This window comes from Macrosteles quadrilineatus, unplaced genomic scaffold (assembly GCF_028750875.1).
Source record: "Macrosteles quadrilineatus isolate MER2022 unplaced genomic scaffold, UCM_ALF_1.0 Scaffold_4__1_contigs__length_99947679, whole genome shotgun sequence".
NCBI classification, from domain to species: Eukaryota; Metazoa; Arthropoda; class Insecta; order Hemiptera; family Cicadellidae; genus Macrosteles; species Macrosteles quadrilineatus.
This window is the reverse complement of record NW_026542597.1, coordinates 37905668-37926218: the sequence shown is the minus strand read 5'-3', so window position 1 is coordinate 37926218 and position 20551 is coordinate 37905668. Positions and strand designations below refer to the sequence as shown.

General features: G+C 35.1%; 3 protein-coding genes across 3 annotated transcripts in view; 2 read left to right on the top strand and 1 right to left on the bottom strand.

Annotated features, from left to right (window-relative positions):
- Positions 1-100: 100 nt before the first annotated feature.
- On the bottom strand, positions 101-10255 carry LOC128992244 (TRMT1-like protein). Its single transcript, XM_054415719.1, has 6 exons — positions 10041-10255; positions 6119-6367; positions 5023-5235; positions 2637-2830; positions 1915-2098; positions 101-485 (listed from the first exon to the last, which is right to left on the bottom strand). The coding sequence occupies exons 1-6, from the start codon at positions 10079-10081 to the stop codon at positions 113-115; spliced, it is 1254 nt and encodes a 417-aa protein (XP_054271694.1). The 5' UTR covers positions 10082-10255; the 3' UTR covers positions 101-112.
- A 1152-nt stretch (positions 10256-11407) lies between these two features.
- Positions 11408-15548, top strand: LOC128992668 (anaphase-promoting complex subunit 15B). The gene is made up of 3 exons (XM_054416366.1): positions 11408-11675; positions 14059-14118; positions 15202-15548. Exons 1-3 carry the CDS (start codon positions 11553-11555, stop codon positions 15355-15357), a joined length of 339 nt encoding a protein of 112 aa, XP_054272341.1. The 5' UTR covers positions 11408-11552; the 3' UTR covers positions 15358-15548.
- A 4006-nt stretch (positions 15549-19554) lies between these two features.
- LOC128993476 (ecdysone-induced protein 74EF) overlaps positions 19555-20551 on the top strand; it is a 372841-nt gene continuing 371844 nt past the window's right edge. Inside the window, exon 1 of the mRNA XM_054417391.1 lies at positions 19555-19621. The gene's annotated coding sequence lies outside the window, so the exon portion shown is untranslated. The remainder of the gene's footprint in view (positions 19622-20551) is intronic.

Sequence of the window (20551 nt, the reverse complement as noted above, 5' to 3'; positions counted from 1 at the left end):
AAAAGTATTTGGACCAAACGAGAACAAATCTTGATGGTTTGGTCCAAGTGATGCCTTGTATTCTAGTGTAGGAAGAATTAATGGTAGAAATAGTTTGGTAAAAAGGTTTATTTTAAGTAACATGAGATATAATATCTTGAAGTTGGGTGAGGGACGCTTCTGTTTTGATAGCTGCTCTGTCAAAGTGAGTTCTACTTGCTCTCAGACCTTGTTTGTGAAGTATCTCAATTACTTTGTCCACTTTAAGCAGGTGTTGAGCACCTTTAGGCTTGTGTTTATGGAGGTTATAGTAAAATGTTGGTGCGGGCTCATTTGTATCTTCAACCTTTACTTGTTTATGTAACACATCACAAAGCTCACTGTCTGCTTTTCTTTTTAAAGTGTTTTCTTCAGCTGTGTCTGTAGGTTCTTCTATTTTAGACTCAGAGGTTTTACTTTTATCGTTTAAACTTTCCTTGTTTATCTTTGCAGTTTTTTTGTCACACCTGAAACAAATCCGGAGTTTTAGTAAGTGATATAGGAATGTAAGAAAATCCTGGAAAAAACAGGTTAGATAAAATTAAGTTTAAGCTCAAGGCAAAAAAGAAATCATTAGCCTAGTACATTTATTTTCTTTGAGGTAATCAAGGATGTAGGGAGAAAACAACAAAATATAAATTCACATAATCATATTTTATTTTAAATCTATAAGTACCACATTGAAATTGCTACAAGTTGATCAAATCACTGAGTAACATTGAATTGAGTTAACTAATGATTAATTAATGTTGGTTAACTACTTTTGACATTTCTCTTATTCTTCTCCTTGAAGAAGTTAAGACACTATAACAAAATGTGTTATGTGACCTTTAACACTTAAAACACTTAGAAGTTATGAGTAGTGATTTTTAGGAATTAAAACACTTGTAGGTAAAGTAGTGTACGCATCTCACGTAAATAGCGTTAGACTCGTGTTGTTAACTCTATCTTTACACAATCGTTGTGTCAACTTCTTCTATAAAACTATTCAAATACTATGACTGCACACAAGAAAATCATAGATTTCTTCAACTAAAATTGAAGCGTCTGAAGAAAATTCTGTAAAGTCACCTCCCAAGGGTTAATCAGCTACCTAACCCTAAGTGTTTTGTGTCACTATTGCGACTCAAAAACATCGTTTACGGCAAACGCTTTGGGACTGACTGAATCGGATTGTACTGGATCGAGATTGGCATAGTTTTTTTTGCAGATTCTAAGCTTTCCCCTGATGGCTGTTTCTAGACGCTTTTCATTTTAGTTCCGATCATATTGTAGCAGACAGATGTGGTGCATATTTGTAAACAACTTGGTTAACCTCACATCGATGACTGATGTGTTTTATTACATTTATCATTGTGTTTAGTGATAAAAATAAAAAGTAGTGATATAAGTGGTGCATTAGGGCCTATAAGAAGATTAAAGTGATGCCGAAGGGCTGGTTGATGATCCTGAAGAAGTAGCTAGTGATATTGATGTAAATCCTTCATATTCCTAGCTGGTTAGGCTATGCATTCTTAGATATCGCTGAAAGTGCCAAAACTCTTTTTAACCCAAAACTGATTTATTTGCAAATTTACTTCCTTACTGATTATATTTTTAAAATCCTCAAAATTTAGAACAAAGTGGCTATTTTAAAATATTTATAGACCTATAAACTATAAAATTTTATTGAGCGCAAACCTACATTTTAAAATTTATTTTCTAAAAAATGTTAACCCCAAAAAAATTGTTGACAATTTGATTTGTAATGTTATATATTACATTGAAGCCCATATTAAAAAAAAAGATATATAAAACAGTTTCTAATATACTAATGCCCTGCGATTGCACAATAAATGGGCCAATATTTAAACCAGTTCCATTAAACCAGCCATTAAAACAAATTCCAAAATTTACCTCAACTCCACAAGTAAATCTTGAAGAAAGGAAAACAGCTGAGGGGATTGTTTGGCATATTGCAGCATGTCAGATATGTAGCCTGGTGAGCCAAGTGTCCCAGCCCACAGTGGGCCTAGAGTCATCATAGTCCTGCCTACGCTCTCAGAGGCACAAGAACAGCTCAGGAAACAGCGTACATCATCTGTCACATCAAACATACTGAGAAAGAAGAAATGGAATCACAACAAGTAACAGAGTTTTAAGCAGGTGATTGCACATTAACATTTAAAACCCCGATACTTTTTGTGGGCTATCAACTGCTAGGGACATTTACCCCCCTTTTTTGTAGAATATTTGTTTGTATCTATTTATTTTTCTAAATGTATACTAAGCCAAGTGCTCTTGCCTCCAAAAACTCACAAAACTCAACGAGTCAGTTATTGATAATTGTATCTATGATTCTGGATTCTAACCATTGAAAATATGTTAGCATAACCCACAAATTAATGTAACTGCACTCTGTCAATATCAATGCAGTTTGTAAATTACACTGTTTTTATATTGTTTGTTACACTGTAAATACTGTGCGATTAAATCTACACTGAATTTTTTTTAAAGGCTTCTTTGTCATGAGCTACAATAAATCATGGCTTTAGTAGCAAAACACGACTTGCTCTTTACTGTTGAATAAAAACTTGAAAGGTGCCTTTTCTATTTTAAAACAAATAATTACCGCTCACCCACAACAAACCCATCATTTTCAGGCAAAAAAGCTCTTTCTTCACACAAGGTACAGTGCACCAACGTTTTCACATCCTTCAGACACGTGACAGCAGCATCTGCGCCTTTCTTAACTTTCACAACAATGGTTATTGTGTTCTTGACAACCATTGTCAGCAGGACTTCGATGCTTTTACTGAAACGTGCAGCAGATCTGAAATGTAGCAACATTTTTATCAAGTTAGTGTTCGTTATGGATATTTTCAAAAAGTTGCACTTGTGAAGCACACGCCTAAAGCCCCGTGTACAATAAGTGTAGGGGGTCATCACGTGACCACTAGCGCTAGCGAATTAGCACGCTACTAGCAGGGTATTTGCACTTCTGCTAGTGCTAATCGCCACTCGCCACACGCCAGTGCTAGTACATCAGTTGTTGTTTGTCTGAGTTAGTTTGTTAACAATGAGTGAACTTAAGTGGAATGTTGACCGTATTATACAGCTTTTAAACATTTTCAAAACTTACCCATGTTTGTAGGATACTTCAGATCCAATTATATGAAAAGAGAAAATACCATCTAGATCTAGAATTTCAAATCTATTTTTATTTGCCTAATAGATTATTCACCAGCTCAAATCGTCTAGGTTTGTTTGTGTCAAACCAGGTCGTGTTTTGTTTACAATTTGTTTCATTTTATTTCTAACATTTAAAATGTTGTTTAACAAAATAAAATTATCTAATCATAAACAATAACTTGTTCCCTAGTTATATGAGTAAGCCAAAAATCACAAAATCAACCCTCAAATAATAGAAACAAAATTTTGTCGACACTAGCGATCAGTGTCATCAGACACAAAAAACGAGCTTCAAAATTTTTCAATGGGATGAGAAGTTAATGTGTTGGTTAGTCAATGATAAAACTCGCTATTAACATTGACGACTATTGGTTACTGAAGTAGACGTCCCATCTATATGGACCAGCTGTAGCCAATTTTTTGTTAATAGAGAACGTAGTTGTGTAAGCCCGTCGCAGAATGGGCTAGAGACTAAAAATCTATTTTTTACCTTATTTTTGTTGCTGGCCATGTTAATGGGTCATAACAGTTCCTATAGCTCAAAACAAGTAATTCCACTAACTTGAATTGGTAAAAAACATTGTGTGGCAGAAAGCGGTAATTTAGATCAGCGCAATCTGTCTTTCATCAGTACATACACAGGTAGTTGACATCAACTACGACGATTTTGGTAAAAGAAACACAAATTTAACATGGGGATTGAATGTCTAGTATTAATAGTCAAAGCTAAATAGCTTCTTGGCAAATGTAATATTACATTTGCCAAGATCCTGAAGCATTGCCACTCAAACATTTGGTAAGTTATATTGTTTTTAAATTGTTAGTGTTTTTTACTAGTTTACAAACACAGAAAGTTTTCCTAGACTCAGAGACCTCCCTTTTTATCAAATTTCCCATACAAGAAATTTATTACCTACCGTTTGTCTCATGGTAAGACCTGGACCAGGAACCGATTTACTTTTTCGCCAGAGGCCGAATACACCATTCTTTCAAATTCACATACATAGCACGATAACTTAAGCAAAAATGATCGGATTTTGATGAAATTTGGTATAACGTGCAAACCTACAGTTATTATAACGAGTTCGTGAACCTGTATGCTCGGACTATGGAAACGTTAGTTTATGGGGGTTTTTCCATTTCTGACCCTAAAAAAAGTTTTTTTCTAAACCACTTTTGGGAGCTTAAAAAACAATTAACTTAGTATATTGAAGTGGCATGCGCTTAATGGATAAGGAGTAAATTAAAAAAAAATTGTTTATTTAAATTTTCTTATTATTCTTATATGGAGAAAAAGTAAACTGTTGTAGTTTACTTGTTTATGAACATATTTTGATCAAATTTGGAAAATTTATTTATTTCACTATCATACTATTTACATTTAACTCTAAAAACACTATTAATTTCTCTATAGCAGCAAACCTAAGTGCTTGTCAAACTAATGTTATTCAAATAGGGAATGAATATGACATTTTTAAGGAGATATATTTGTGAAAATCCAATCAAGCAAATGTAAATTCACTTAGTCTGCAGGTTTGATGTGGCAGGGTTATTTTTCTTCTATAAGTGGACCTTACAGCTAGCTTCAGGTGCTCCTAACCATAAGACTGAATAATAGCACATCGATAATAGGCATCTGTGTTGGGTTGGATTTTAATTTTAAACAAACTTCATAATTTAATAGTGTTTTCTTAACATAAATTAAGTTGCGATTTGGTCCTGCGTTTATGGACCAAAAGGTTTGTGCCCTAACTTCCACATAAGCCACACCCCACAAATATCACAAAAAATAACTCTACCAACTCGTAATCTTAATATTAGCCCTTAGCTAACCTAGTCATGGCAGCCAGTACAAGGCGGACGGCTAACTCTGGGGCGTAGAAGGTCCGAACAATGCGTCCCGCGTAGCAGCGCAGGGCTGGTTCAGCTGGGCGTCCATACAGTGCTGGGTCATCACTGGTAGTCAACGCAAACACTCCGTTCCTGGTAATCTTGCGGAACACACAGTCGAAGTAGGTGGAGCCTTCTGTAGTGCACTCTACATAACTGGAAGGTAATTAATAGACCCTGTGTTTAGTTTAACCATAAAGTTAACAGAGATAAGTAAATGGTAAATCTTAGAAGGGATCATTTGATTTGAGAGTTCAAATAAGGACTAGGCTTATAAGGACATGTGTGCGATTACAAAACAGATGGTTTTTTTGAGAGATTTAGAAACACTGAGTGAAACTCTAACTTAAGACAACTAAAGCCGAACTACTTCTTTTTAAAATTATTATTGCCATAGCAGAAAATAGAAGAAAGTTACAGAAGATAGTGTTAATAGATGTGATATAGAAAGCTAGGCATATAGAATAGAAAGCTGAATAAATTATGATTAGATTACAACAAACGTTTTCTTTAGGAAAGTACTTTAAAAATAGTAAATAAAATAACTTAAAATAAGTTGTGTTGCTAACCTAAAGATTAGCGTCTCAGAGTTCAATGCGAGAGAGACAGTTTCAATCTCCAGCATGTCCATAAAAATTTAATGGACCACTAAGAAAGTCTCTAGAATTGTACAGGTTACTATTTTTCTAATTCCTATTAATGTTACTGGGTCTGCTACAAACAAATTAGTGTGCTAAACCATAGACAAAAAGAATTTAATATAGACTGTCCGCCGTGCAGCGGTAACTGGGAGCGTCATGCAGTTGCGGCTTACGCGCTACGTAACTACACGGCACTCCCAGCGGTGTGAGCCAGAACCTATGGTAACCGCAGCTCAGCTGACAGTCTATATTTAATTATTTTTGTCTATGACTAAACTCAAACTCCCAAAAACTAAAAAACACATTATTTTGGATTATCAGTTAGTTATAGGCCAACTGGTTTTTGCAGACGGTAATAACTAGTTATATATATATATATCTACTTTATCCACACTCACATGAAATTAAAATCTGTCTTCTCAATCACAATGTAATTGCTTTCTATTGTTGGTGTTTTATGATTGTCACCATTATTGCAGCCATTCACATGTATGATTTGTGATTCCATCAAGTTGATAGAAGGTCCATGAGATTCAATCCATTTTTCACCTTCTTTCTTCTCGGCACTCAAATCCAAGCATTGCACTGGCTTTTTTACAGATGAGCCATTTTCAATATAAACTTTTAAAGCAGTCTCTACAATAGACCTAAAAATACATTTAATTTAAAAATAAGTTAAGACTATGGCAGCCAATAACAATATGGGACGTATTTTCTCTACCAACCAAAACATTGAAATGACCTTTAAATCCACAGTAAACTTCCTCTAATTCAAAAACGTCCAGACTGGACCTTAACTTAAAAAAATTCAAAATTAAACACTATAGCCCATTTGAAAATCTAATAATCAAGTAAAACAAATCAAAAGATTTTGGATAATCACTTCACTTCAGATATAAATCTCCAGGCCTATTATTATGAATTTTTTTTTTTAATTTTGACATCATAAGATGTGGGATTGCCCCTGAACTGGTTATAGTAACTAATATAATGGTTTTAAATACCTTCAGTCACCAGTTCAAATAAGTCGACATATAATACGAATGTCACCCGTCGCGGCCGGTGAACTTACAAAAATGTCGTCTTTCTGTAAATACCGGTATTATTCGTTATATGTGTTCGTGTGCGTGTTTGTGCTGTATGTCGTGAACTGTTATTTGTTTTAACCCAACGACGTCCATTGGACTGAAGACTGAAAACTGGCCCGCCTGATGATGGTACAACTTCGTGCCGAAACCTAGGTCGCAATAGCCGACTTATTTGAACTGGTGACTGAAGGTATTTAAAACCATTATATTAGTTATTATTATTACCTTGCGACACACTTTTCTTGCACTAAAAAAAATATATAAAGTACAGTCGCAAACGTTTGCCAAGGATAGCACAGCCTACTATGGCTGGAAAAAGTTCCAGGGTCTGCGATAAGGTCAGGGAAACCACTTGGCCAAAAGCCGCAGCCGGGTCTAACCGGTATAGGACTGGCTCATACACGGGCACTGTGAACAAGTCAAAAACAAAGTCACCAAAACAAACATGCAATAATCACCACCAGGCCTAAGCCGGTTCTCCACTCTCCTAGGGGGTCGTTGCTGACTACGCAACTCGGGGTTCATCCTAACTATCCAATAGTTAAGCCCAGAGTGCCTAAATCAAAGTGAGTTACACGACGACTTGCCAATAAAAACCACAACGCGAGTTACCACCAGGCAGGGTCCACTAGGCCACCTTAATCCAATACACAACTCTAATGCCCAAGCTAACAATCAAACAGTTCACTCAGTCATATAAAATATATCATATAAAAGTAGGAAGTACACTATAGGCAGAGTGACTGAGCCTCTAGTAGCTGGTCTCAATAAATACCAAGCCAAACAAGCAAAACTAAATGTCAATTGCACTACTATAGAATTATTATGCTACTTAGTAGCAGAGAAATAAATATTAACGTACGTTCCAAAAACTAGATAAATATATTATCTGATAGCCGGTACTCCGCTATCCAAGCTACCAAGATATTGTGTTGGATTAGGATTACCAAACAAGCTGTTCAGGTTGAATTAAAATAATTAAATGATTAATCAATAACAACCCAACTGCTACTACTACTACTGCTACTAACCATTTTGATATAGTCATATTTTTATTTACCTTTGTTAATTTGTTTCAAAATCTATTTTATCATCTTGCCATGTTAGTATTGTTTCTATGTACTCGTTCTATTTTGACTTGTATTTTTACATTTTTTTGCTCATATTTTTTGCCCTATGTTTCACCATGTTCCTGCCATTAGACTAGATTTTAGATTATAACCAGGCCAGCTTGTCTTAACTAATTTGATAAAATTATTTTTGTTACTATTTCATGTGAAATATTTTAAATTACATTTTAAGGGGAGTCCGAGGTCCTATCTTAGTAATGTTAACTAAATGTCACTTTTCTCAGGAGTTAGAATAGGTAGGATAGTGAAACTTGGTACCTATACTTTTATATTAACTAATTAACTAGACACAGACACATGATTTTTCATTTAAAATTAAAAATAACTATTTTATCGGTTTTTATAGATTTAACAAAAATTTGTTTCAAAAATAAAATTTATTATTTTTTTTTACATGCTTCTACTAAAGATATGATGTCCTTATGTCTGTGTTTAGAATAAGTCACTAAGACTACATGGTAAAAATTTCACAGCTGTATGTATTACCAGTCCTGAAAAAAATGACATTAAAGTTAAAAAAAGTAAAGTTGCGGAAATTGGCAAGAAAAGCCTCCAAGGGTCTACTAGTTTTACCTTTAAAACGTCACTGCAATGTTATGGAAAATATATTTTTTTATACATTTCTAGGTTAGTAATCAAAAATGTAAGTATACCATTTTTAAGAAGAAATTCTGTGCTATAAAAAGAACATAAAAAGTAAAAATAGAAAAAAATTAAAAAATTTCTTCTTGGACTCCCCTTAATATTATGTGGCAAATGAAAAACCCTATTGCACTGTAAAATGTTTAAAGGGTAATAAAGATTCTTATTCTTATTCTTATATCAACGTTATATTATATTACTTAGCTGGGCTTCTGTTAATAAGCTAATAAAATTAGCTACTAGCCTACTGGCCGCGTGCCTCCAACTACGCATGCCAAATCGTGTAGCCTAGGTTTGTCGGGCCTCAGAGTTGTTAGTAAAATAACTAACTCTTGGTAAAACGCAAAAATAACCTCCCGAAATCAATAAAATATATTATTTGCGCTTTAGCGCCTGCCCAGAACCGTCAGAAATATACTTTAATATTATTCCTGACTAATAAATAGATCCTAACTACCGTCAGGCCTCGGCCAGCACGGTTACAACTCAACCAATAAAATCAGGGATGAAAGTTTTTAATATTAACTAAGTTATCAACTCTTAAACCAAAATATAGTGAAACGTCGTCCACTCACCACTAGCGAGTCTCTACCCAACTTACACTCCAACTCTTTGCACACTTTGCAACCTTCAACGACACCGATGTCTACGCACACTCCACGTCTCCACAAGACACTAGCTCACTACTCGGGATCCACGACTTTAATGTCCGTCCTAGGCCGTCTGGTCGTTACGTCAAAATACCTTGTTCCCTAACTTGAGTTAAATTAATATTTTGGGAAATTAATTAAAAGGAGAAACCTTCCATTCTCAACACTATGACTGTTGAACTAAGTTAGCTTGTTTTAGACCTTCAGGGCATAACTTAATCGTTCCTTTTTACAATCTAGCATGTTTTGTTTCCGTCTTCCAGGCTTACCGGTACTGTAATCCTTTCTAACTAACTAGGCCTAGGTAGAGTAAATCATGCATATTAAAATGGGATCAAATGTTAGAAAAAATTTCCCCGAATAGGGATAAATATCGTTAAAAAAATCCTACTCCCCAGAGCCATACACCTACCTTAAATAGTCCTGGCTAATGAAACAGATGGTCTTGTCACAAATACGCTGCCATCACACTCCATTCTAACTATAGGCCTGTTTGGGCTAAAATACGCTATGCACAAAGATGGAATACAGGGAAAATCTTGAAGGCAACTGAAAGTAGGCCTCTCACAGGGAATAGTGTGATTCTTTGAATAAACAGTGCAAAGAAACGCCTAGTCTTCCTTCATAGTTGTTAGCCTACTCACTCCTTTAGTTTTCAATTTTTTTTTTTTCATAAACTAACTTAACTTACCTATGACCCGGTCTAGTTTATTTCTTATAGGTTTTAATAGCTAGACTACATCCTACCAAGTAGATTATCGTTAAGAAATAGATGAATAACAAACTATGTAATCCACCTACAATGCTTACCTGCTCAATGAAAACTCTCGATTATTTTTATTGCTATGCATTATATTTTATAAAGAGTTCACATACAAAATAAATATTTCGTATCAAGACCATTTACCACTCCAGATAATTTGATTTCAGGTTAGGTTTAAGCCTGATGATGAGTGACAACTGACTTGTTTACTTTTACACACTTTTACATACATTCGATTACAAATACACTAAATGCAAATAAAAGTACTGTAGTATAAACAAACACACGCTACTCAGTGCAGTGTTGGACAGACGGGCACATGGGTGAGTGTTTACTGTTCACGAATACAATACAACCAAACCACACACAACCACGAATAAAAGAAAAATACCGCGCTGTGCATACAATACAATACACATACAACAAACTTCTAGAATGACATTAGCCTACTACAGAACAGTCTGTTCTGCTTTAAGATAACAGCTGGGAACGCCGGGAATGGTTACTAGGACAGGCTTGGAGAAAAAGACCAATGATTGTTCCTTTGATCACCATAGAGACTAACCATAGATAAATCATACTCCCTTAGTGTTGCCATAGATAATAGTTATTTGTGCAACTAGTGAGAAAAGTGAGCAATTGACTCACTCGAGAGAAATCCTTAGGAATGGTTTCTCGAGTGAGGCAATTGTACTTTGAACTCGAGTTGCACATTATACTTTTCCTACAGTTACCATAAAACAAATAAATTGGTGAAGAAACATAACAGTGTCAATGAAATTTAGTTTTTATTACTTTATGGTTAATTAATTATTTGAGCTGTACTGTTTGGTTATATGGCTAAGGAACGAGTTTGATAAAATCGTTTTATTTGGCTTAGCGAGGCTTAAATGGCTGAAATAACAAGAAACAAATCATAAACAAAACACGACCTCTACAGTGCACCGGACGGAATAAAATTGTCTTCAGCTGATCCACAAGGATAAGAAACCTCATGGTGGAAAGGGTGTATGTTCTATAGCTGATCGTTCGAAAAAAATGGGTAAAGTAATATTTTTATTAAATTTATGATGGGTGCAAAAATCAAGGTAGGTCTAAGTGTTATAAAGAAAATTTGCTGAAAGCCATGTAGAACAAATACATAAAAATATATAAAAATACTTTATAAGCTAGTTCATAATCAATGATTGTAACTATGCCCGGTCTCATGTTTAGCCTCCGGCCTGTCCCTCTGCTTCAAGAACGCAAAGACCATACAACCATTGACTATATAACACTTATAGTTTATAGTCAATGATCTAATATATAGTCAATGATACAACCATCTAGAACTAACATGTGGTTCGTTGTTCTTATTCTTCACATTTGTTAATAAATTGTGTTCGTTTTTGGGTTTGTTTGTTTATTATTCGTTTGTTGACGTTCACCTTAGTTCTTCTATCTATCGAGTATCGATAGGAATTAATTGTTATTATTAACAGAGATATCTGATCAGTGTGTATCATTTAGTATAGCATTGTTACTAATAAATAGAAATAGGCACATTGCCTCGAACAAGTATGTCAATTCCGTTATTTCCAACGTTAACGCCAAAAATTGTGGATTCTCTTTGGTTCAGCATAGATAAGCCTAGAAATGATGAAAGTGAATTAGTTCAGTTGGAACAAGAGCATCAATCATGGGTAAGATTTTCAGCATACCTATAGCTCAGGATAAAGTTGAAATTTTAACTTAAAAGCCTATTGCTGCTGGATAGGCTACATAAGCTCCTCACACCAGAGTCTGGTGACCAGACCTAGCCGAGACGTAATTTGAACTCTCAATTAATTGTGGAAGCCGTCTCTTAGCCAAGGAGACAAATGTCATAGACCACCCATTCATCGATGATAAGACTTAATAGGCCTAGGCTAGTTATCACACTACAACACTCTACTGAGGTCTGGTTTAACTTAAGCCTAGGTTTGCTTGTTTGCCATTCTGTTGTAGCCTACTTAAGTTACCAGTTGTATTAGGCCTACTACTTTTGGTGTGTCAATTTTTCATAAAACATTACTTGTCTACACCTTACTCAATTGAAGATCTGATAAGTCCCGCTTTACAGCAAGCTGTCCCCACAATCGGCCAGGGGACGCCTAAATGTCCCGCTTTGGAGGTCAGGCGTTTTAAATATTATATGGAATATGAAATTTTGCCTTTCCACACTAATGTTTTAGTTCGTGTAAGAATACTAGTTAGTAATTTTAAGGAAAACTAAAGGAAACCAACCTAAGAACATTTGGTTAACTGTACAATTAGCACGGCATCGTTCATCGATCCTCGATCACGTGAACTCAACTAGGTCTATCTATACTATACCATAGACAAATGTCAACGATCGGCACTAGTAAAATTTATTTCCGCGCGAGTGTTGAAGCGCTGTAGGCTACTACGGCTTCAAAAGACGCAGGTTGTCACTGTTGTCAGTAAACTAAACTGTTAAGTTGTTTATAGTAGGCTACCTTAACCTCTAACTTTTAGGTTAACTTTTCTTGGTGCGAAGAAAGTTTGTGGTTTGATTATTGTACTGTTCAATTGTGCATTAGATAATGACCATACGGAAATGCACATTTGATAGTGAGTTACCAGTGAAATATCCGTTTATTAAACTTAAGTTTGAGACGAACAAAAGTGATGTGACCCGCCATTTGTATATCCCTCCAAGTGTCTCTAGTTTTGGTCTTAATGTTTGCCCATTTATTGCGCAATCGCAGGGTTTTATTAAAATGTATCTTAGAAACTTAAAAACAATGTAAAGTATACTGTTTTATATATCATTTTGTTTGGAAAATTATGGGCTTCAATGTAACATATAAAACATTACAAAAAAAATTTTCAACAATTTTTGTGGGGTTAACATTTCTCAAAAATTGAAAAAAAATAAACAAAAAAATTTATGTTTGCGCTCAATGAATTGTTATAATTTATAGGTCTTCAAATATTTTAAAATAGCCATTTTGTTCAGAATTTTATGAGGCTTCCAAAATTATAATAATATAAGGAAGTAGGTTTGCAAATAAATAAGTTTTGGGCAAAAAACAGATTTTGGTACATAGCGTTTAGTTTTATAGCCTAACCATAGCTAGGAATCTGGCTGATAATTTATATCAATATCACTACCTACTTCTTCAGGATCATCAACCAGCCCTTCAAAATCACTTAAATCTTCTTATAATGCACCACGTATATCACTACATACTTTTGATTTTTAACACTAAAACAATGATAAACGTAATAAAACACATCAGTCATCGGTGAGAGGCTAACCAAGCTGTTTACAAATACGCACGTCAGCTGTCTGCTACAATATTTTCAGAACTAAAATGAAAAGCGTATAGACAACAGACATCAGGAGAAAGCTCTGAATCTGCTGAAAAAAACGATACCTAACTCGGTCCAGTTCAATCCGATTCAGTCAGTCCCAGAGCCGTCGCCATAAACAGTGTTTGTGAGTCGCAAAAGCAACACATAACACTACAGCGGATGTGTTATGAGTCGCTTTACGACACATAACACTCGGAGGGATATTCAAGTCCTCGCTCAGTTCCCGCTGTTTATGTGCACTTGGTGAAGCTATCCACTTTTGAGGAGATTTCTAAGTAAAGATTTGTTCCGTCCAATGAACTTACAAATAGGTTAAATATAATAAAAACTCGTTCAAAACCAATTTATGTTTTAAAAATTATTATGTCTAGATTGCATAAAAACGCTAAGTTTACAGCTATTATTTTTCAAATTTTTTATGGGGTACACCCCAGACCCCTCGGAATGGGGTGTCCCGCTTCGTACTCCAAAATATATGGTCACGTTAACCATGCATAACTAAGTTATCAAACCAGAGGAGTTGTAAATGTAGGTTTGCAGCCCTACCCAGAGTCTTCAAATCTTGTAAATGCTTTTTCTTTGTATAGAAACTTACCATCAGAGATAAGAGACCTACAGGTATCTCTTTCAGTGTACAAATGTGCATTATGTAATATCATAGATTAAACATACTCCCTTACAATAAGTACTTTATTTCTTTTTCAGCTTAACAGTATCAACCAAAGAGATTGCGAGCTGACACCTATTGGAAAATCTGCATCAGAGGTGAGATTGAGTTTCTTACAAATTCAAACCACATTTTAGGCATTGACCTAAAGAAAGTTAATTGAACTACTCGGTTAGCTTGTTGGAGAACCCAGTTTACAGACAACACGAACACACATTCCAAACATATCTCTTAAACCCATGTTTGGGTTTAACATATAAACTTTCTTAATGACATATTATTTGAAAAAAGTATTGTTTTACAACATTTTCGGGTTTTAGTTGTGGGTGGAACATGCTATCAGTTTTGGGCTCCTCTAAGCCCAAAAAGTGCTTTTTAAAGTGATGCCTGTGTGGGGTGTGGGTGTGTATATCCTATACCTATACTTTGCACAGTGGGTACAGATCCATTCAATTCTCGAGGGATTATTTACACTTTCATTTTTTACCTGCCTCATTAAAAACCTATAAAATTACTTTACAATCTGTTTTTGTAAGGTTAAAATAATTTGATTGAAATGTGGAAATTTTGATTGATTAGTCCTTTTCCTCAAACAAAATTAAACAAACCTCTAACGGTGTAAAAATTATGGCAAACTAAATTTGGAATTTTTGTGACTTTTTTATTTAAGTACATTAATATTATTTCTCCTCCTAATTGTTTTGAATTTTTTGCTCATTAAAGAAATAGGATGCTCAATAATTTTAAGACACGTTCACACCAAAGTTGACAACCAAAAGTTAAAATTTTCTCTTAACCTTAACAAATTTGAGCAACTACTGGAAGACTTTTTGTAGGGCGTGGCAGACCGGGGAGATGCTGTTGCCCCACGACACGTCCAGAGTGTTGAGGGGGAACAGTTCTCAAATAGTTTTCCACAACAAATCTTCCACTTTTACTTGTCAACTTTCTTTGATCTTACCGGCACTCCACTACAAGAAACCAAAATTTATTGGAAGACTTGTCTGTCCACTAGTGGATGACAAAAAAAGTTGTTTTATTTTGTAGGAAAAGAACCAATTGCTGCAACTATTGGAAGACTTTGGTGTAAACACAGCCTTAATGTCAAGTTAATGTAATATTGACAGTTTGTTGATAACATTTACTGTATTTTGTAAAGTAGGCCTGTTTTTGCTCCATAGTGCCAGGATGAAGAAGAAGAAGACGAGGAGGAGGATGACAATGATGATGATGAGAGCGACACTCATGATGAAGAGGATGAAGATGTAGAGATGGAGTTGTCTTACGAGGTTACAGACAACAGACAAATGCCTCCTCCTGCAGACATCAGCATTTAGAAATTCTGTGTTGACTGTTGAAGTCATCATGTAGAAATTCTGTGTTCATATGTAAATTATCATGTTCAACTCCTACCATGACTGCCAATACAGCTTGTATAGGTTACTAAATCAGGCTGTGTTATTTAATAGGTAAAATTTTTGTTTGTAAGCTATGTGTGTTTTCTTAAAAAAATAACTTGTATGTTAAATTGAGTAAGTTTGTTATTTAACCTGGAATGTAGAAACAAATTGATTTATAATTTTTTGTTTTTGTATATAATTGGGCAATTTATTTGTACTCATCGTGCAGGACTTTTGTCCTAGTGTAAGCTCAGGCCAGGGGCCTTTAGCTATGTGATGTAATAATCGTGTGGTTCAGAGCCCACCTGTCTAAAAAATATGATAGATCTCTCAGCAAAGAGATCCTTTTTTTGTATAAAAATCTCCAAATTCTAATAGTCACATGAAACGCTAATACTGACATCACAAAAACTAGCATTTCTGACTAAACGGCAACATCGGATATAGATTGCTTGCCATGCTTTGTAATGCCAATGCATATCCCTTCTTTATTTTGAGGAAATGGTAACATATATGGATATTCACCTGAATAAATTGTATTGTTGCCAATTATAGTATTTTGCCCTTCATTGGGCGGTTATTGTTATGTGCTTGGACAAGAATCCAGTGCTTAGTGTTTCTATTTTTGTGTGTGCAGTAATTAGAGCATTTATGGAAGCATAACTGATTTTTTGTTAAAGCTGATGCCATCTGTACTAGTGACGGGGATCAACTAAACTACGTCAGTATGTTGTGCTGGTCCTATACTTAAATTTGGTGTAGGTTGGGTTAAGGTTGGTAGTAAAATTTCCTGTAAATTCAACGCTCTTCGAGCCACATTACAAAGGCACCGGCAACGGATCAAGGCAGTGCGCTGCTTTCTGAGAGTTTTTCAGTGAACTACGTCCACTCTTGGGTTAACACAGCACCATTACCGCCACTGTCAAGACCAAAATATTTTAATGCCTATTGTGTTAGCTGATTCACTGGCGCGCCGAGGCTGCGTCACATTTCCAACCGTTTTTTCAATGGATTCTCGCAGCGAACATGTTAAACTGTAGAGCCAGCAACCTAGGAAACCAAAAAAGGAAAGTAAAGTTTGCAAGGAAAAATATCTCTGTTCTGCAGCTCTTATCAACTAAATACATACAATATTTTTTTAGAGCACATTTGCAACATATCAAGAGATTTGACTCTTTGGAGCGACTTTTACGAGCAATAGTTTTACATAATGAAAAAAAGTGTTAACATAGCTCACTGGGGAAGAACCTACTCTTAATGTGCATACATAAAATTGTTGGAATGAAGGGACACTAATAAACTATGCACATATTTACTTTGTAAAAGAGTGGAAATTGCCTCCTCTTACCATAACTTAAAAACATTCAATATTGTCTTCTGTTTAAATTATTCCCGTATCTAGGAGTACACCAGGTCTCTCCATCTTCTCCTTACCACTGTACCGGTTCTGTCAACCCTCATTTCCTATTCCTCCACCTTCTGTTATTTCACTCTTCCCTCAACATCCATCTTCGCCGGTTACCTATCTCCTTTGCCATCTATTTTTCTTCATTATATTAATTCCATTTTCGAAGAAAGTTCTCTTCTTGCTTTATTCTCACTTGTCAAACCATCTTATTTCTGTATTTATTTCTCACCCTTTTAAGCATAGATTACCTCTTGGATGATTGATCAGTTTCAGACAATTCCATCTGTGTCCACATTGATACCCGTACATAATAAATATCTTTAATTCAGCTAAATAACTTTATCTAATAAATTTAATGTTTAGTTCAATCCGAGTAAAGCTCCAGGTACTATTTATAGATGAATGTTGGTTAGCATGATAACTCGAGTAAAAATCGTCCACTTTACATGAAATTTTGGAACAAGCAAGTAAACCTAGATTTAGTCGAACAAGTTTGAACCATCATGATCGGACTATGGGAACCAGATTTAATGGGGTAAAAATAGGTTTTTTAAATTTTTTACCTTGACAAAAATCAGTAGGCTTAATCAGCGTACTTAATTGCTCTAGTGGGGGCACAATTCAAATTTAGCTCTACACAGAAATGTCTGGGCACTTCTATATGAACACTCTTAGTCTTAGTAGTCTTCAAGTGAACTTCGCTACAAGAGAAGGATAAAGTAGCATTGATGGCATACAAGAGATAAAAGACAGAAGTTAGCTACAAGAAGTATTGGGAGGGCCAGAACTTGCTAATATCCCATAGAAGGCGAGAGAGAGATAGAAAAGGCCGATTGTTGACCTAGGAGAGGTCACTGACCCATCCACTGATAACAGATTACCTCTGATAAACTGATAACAGCCACTGTGTAGATCAAATGATATCATGCCAAAGACTTTGGACAAGTTGATAACAAGGTTGCTGAAGAAACTGTGTACAGTAGTAGTAATTTTAATTTGACATTGCATCCCATTTTTGTACATTTAGTGGACTCCAAAAGCTTTGATTGTGTAATAGAAAGGATGTACCAAAGTACATTGGGGTTTATCTTGATTCGAGTTAAAACGATAGTGAAATCGTGTAGGAAAGTTAACCTAAAATATACTTATGTATGAATATATACAGGGTGGCTGAAAAGTAACTTGCACCCCCCCCCCCCTTAACTTTTCAACCATTTGAGATATTTGAAATCTGTTCGTGGCAACCTTCTTAGCTATAAGGGGCTACAATAATTATGGTCAATTTTGAAAATTTTGCCCGTGGGGGTAGGGGTTAGCTCAAACTTTTCAAATGACAAGTATAGTCGAGTTTGGTATCATTTTACAGGTCTTGACAAAACATAAAAATTGACATAAAAAAAACAAAATCGGCCCATTAATAACAAAATGGCGCCCTAAAACGTTTCAAATCCAAATAACCATGAGGGTGGCTGAAAATTAACTTGCACCCCCTTTAACTTTTTAACTACCTATTTGAGATATTCGAAATCGGTTTGCAGCAACTTGTTTCGATATGAATGGCTACAATAATTATGGTCAGTTTTGAAAATGTTGCCCTTAGGGTAGCGGTGGTGGGGGTAGCTCAAAATTTTCAAATGACAATGATAGTCGAGTTTAGTATCATTTTACAGGTATTGACGAAACATAACAATTAATATCAAGAAATCGGACCATTAATAACAAAATGACAGTTCAAAATTACTTTTAATAACCATTGTCTTAATCATTTTTAGCTGCCATATTGTTATTATTGGTCTGATTTCTATTTTCTGTATGTTAATTGTTATGTTTTGTTAAGACCTGTAAAATGACACCAAACTCGACTATACTTGCTATTTAAAATTTTTGAGCTACCCCCTACCCCCACTACCCCTAAAGGCAACATTTTCAAAACTGACCATAATTATTGTAGCCCTTCATATGCAAACAAGTTGCCGCAAACCGATTTCAAATGTCTCAAATAGGCTAGTTAAAAATGTAAAAGGGGTGCAAGTTAATTTTCAGCCACCCTCAAAGTTGGCCATAATTATTGTAGACCCTTATAGCTAAGAAGGTTGCTACAAACAGATTTCAAATATCTCAAATGGTTGAAAAGTTAAGGGGGGGGGGGTCGGGGGGTGCAAGTTACTTTTCAGCCACCCTGTATACAGAACTTGATGTAAGACGTACACACTCCATCTCTTATAGTAAACTTAATAAAAATCAATTTAATAACTTAATTGATCACGAAATTTATATAAGCTTGAGGTTCTTCTAAGGTCAAGAATATTTACATAGTACTTTTTCTGATATTTTCATCCACATCCAACAATTAATTTTCCAAAATCTTTATTAAAACACCGGCACAAAATAAAAATATTTCGGTATATTACAACACGAAACAACTACAATATTAAAAAAGCCTACGACACAGATCAGCTAACAGAAAGATAAACAAACGTTTTTTAAATACCGATACTACTATCCACTAAAAAAACTATCCATTTTCCATATTCCCCCAAGACATGACATATGACAAATTAACCATGACACGAAACAACAATCGAACAGGTGACTAATGCGATACAATAATGGATCAGCTGATCGGCGTTGCCGCGGTCGGGCATGCGCGAGTCAAATGCTCGACGAGCCGACAGTGGCCAACTGGGGTCATCGAACCCGCGAACCGTCAACTGTGTAGTGTACCGCGGACCGCGAGTGAGTGAAGTGAATAGTGTAGTGAAATACTGGTACATTTTGGATACCTGACGACACGTAAGTCATTTCAACAGTTTTTAGGGTAAAACTTGTTGATTTCGTGAAAGATAATGTTTGTTACTGTAACCTTTTTCAAACTTGTGTTTATGACACTACCGTACACAATAATTATATGTTAGTTGTAGATGTGCGTATTGTTTTGGTTTTTACCTCATGGATGTTATTATTTTAGGTTAAACTGTTTGTACAACCTTTGACTACAGCGTAATGTTTTCTTTCCACTAGGCCCATTTTAGGCCAGCTGACTAGCTAGCTGAGGTCAACGGTAGAGACCATTGCACTCAGTGGCGGTTTTAGAACGATTACTCGCTTCTTTTAACTCGAAAGTGAAGTTGAATCGGTAAAAGATACACATTCAATTTCCTTTGTAGTTGTATGCGATAAATTTTAATGATCTTGTACAAGTTGTGATCTTATAAATGACATTTTAGTTTTTCTTGTAAAAAGAAGGGATGAATGTATTGTATTTAAAAATAATTTAAGTATAACTTAAATATAACCAACTTTATCAACAAGCAACATCAAATTAGAATTTTTGCAAGTGCGATTTAAAAAAGTATATAAACAGTTGTAGTTAGTTGTTATAACTTGTGATATAGGGTATAGACAAAAATAAAAATATGAAATGTTGCTTGACTTTAGTACAATATGAAATGGTGCTGTTGAATCACTGTAGGCCGTTTACGAAGACAAATTGGTCAGGAAGCCGTTTCAAAAAGATATTTGCAAGGCGTTCAGAGGTCTCAGTAATTTACCTGATAACCGCTTGATGTTGAATCGGTAATTTGTGTTTACTTTTTTAAACCTGTTTAATTGTTGTATATTAATCGACCAATCGTATATCTTATTCTATTGGACAACGGAATGTCTTTTGACACAGATCTTGTAGAATTTCTGAACAAAATATAAAACGCTCGTATTCGTCTC

Bases quoted from the DNA above. Each gene is read 5' to 3' on its own strand.
- LOC128992668 (XM_054416366.1), top strand. From the start codon at position 11,553: ATGTCAATTCCGTTATTTCCAACGTTAACGCCAAAAATTGTGGATTCT. The intron at 11,676-14,058 runs GTAAGATTTTCA...TTTCTTTTTCAG, and splicing joins AACAAGAGCATCAATCATGG to CTTAACAGTATCAACCAAAG. The intron at 14,119-15,201 runs GTGAGATTGAGT...TTTGCTCCATAG, and splicing joins TTGGAAAATCTGCATCAGAG to TGCCAGGATGAAGAAGAAGA.
- LOC128992244 (XM_054415719.1), bottom strand. From the start codon at position 10,081: ATGCATAGCAATAAAAATAATCGAGAGTTTTCATTGAGCAG. The intron at 2,831-5,022 runs GTTAGCTAAGGG...GCTACATTTCAG, and splicing joins GTACTGGCTGCCATGACTAG to ATCTGCTGCACGTTTCAGTA. The intron at 2,099-2,636 runs GTGAGCGGTAAT...TTGATGTGACAG, and splicing joins AAATGATGGGTTTGTTGTGG to ATGATGTACGCTGTTTCCTG.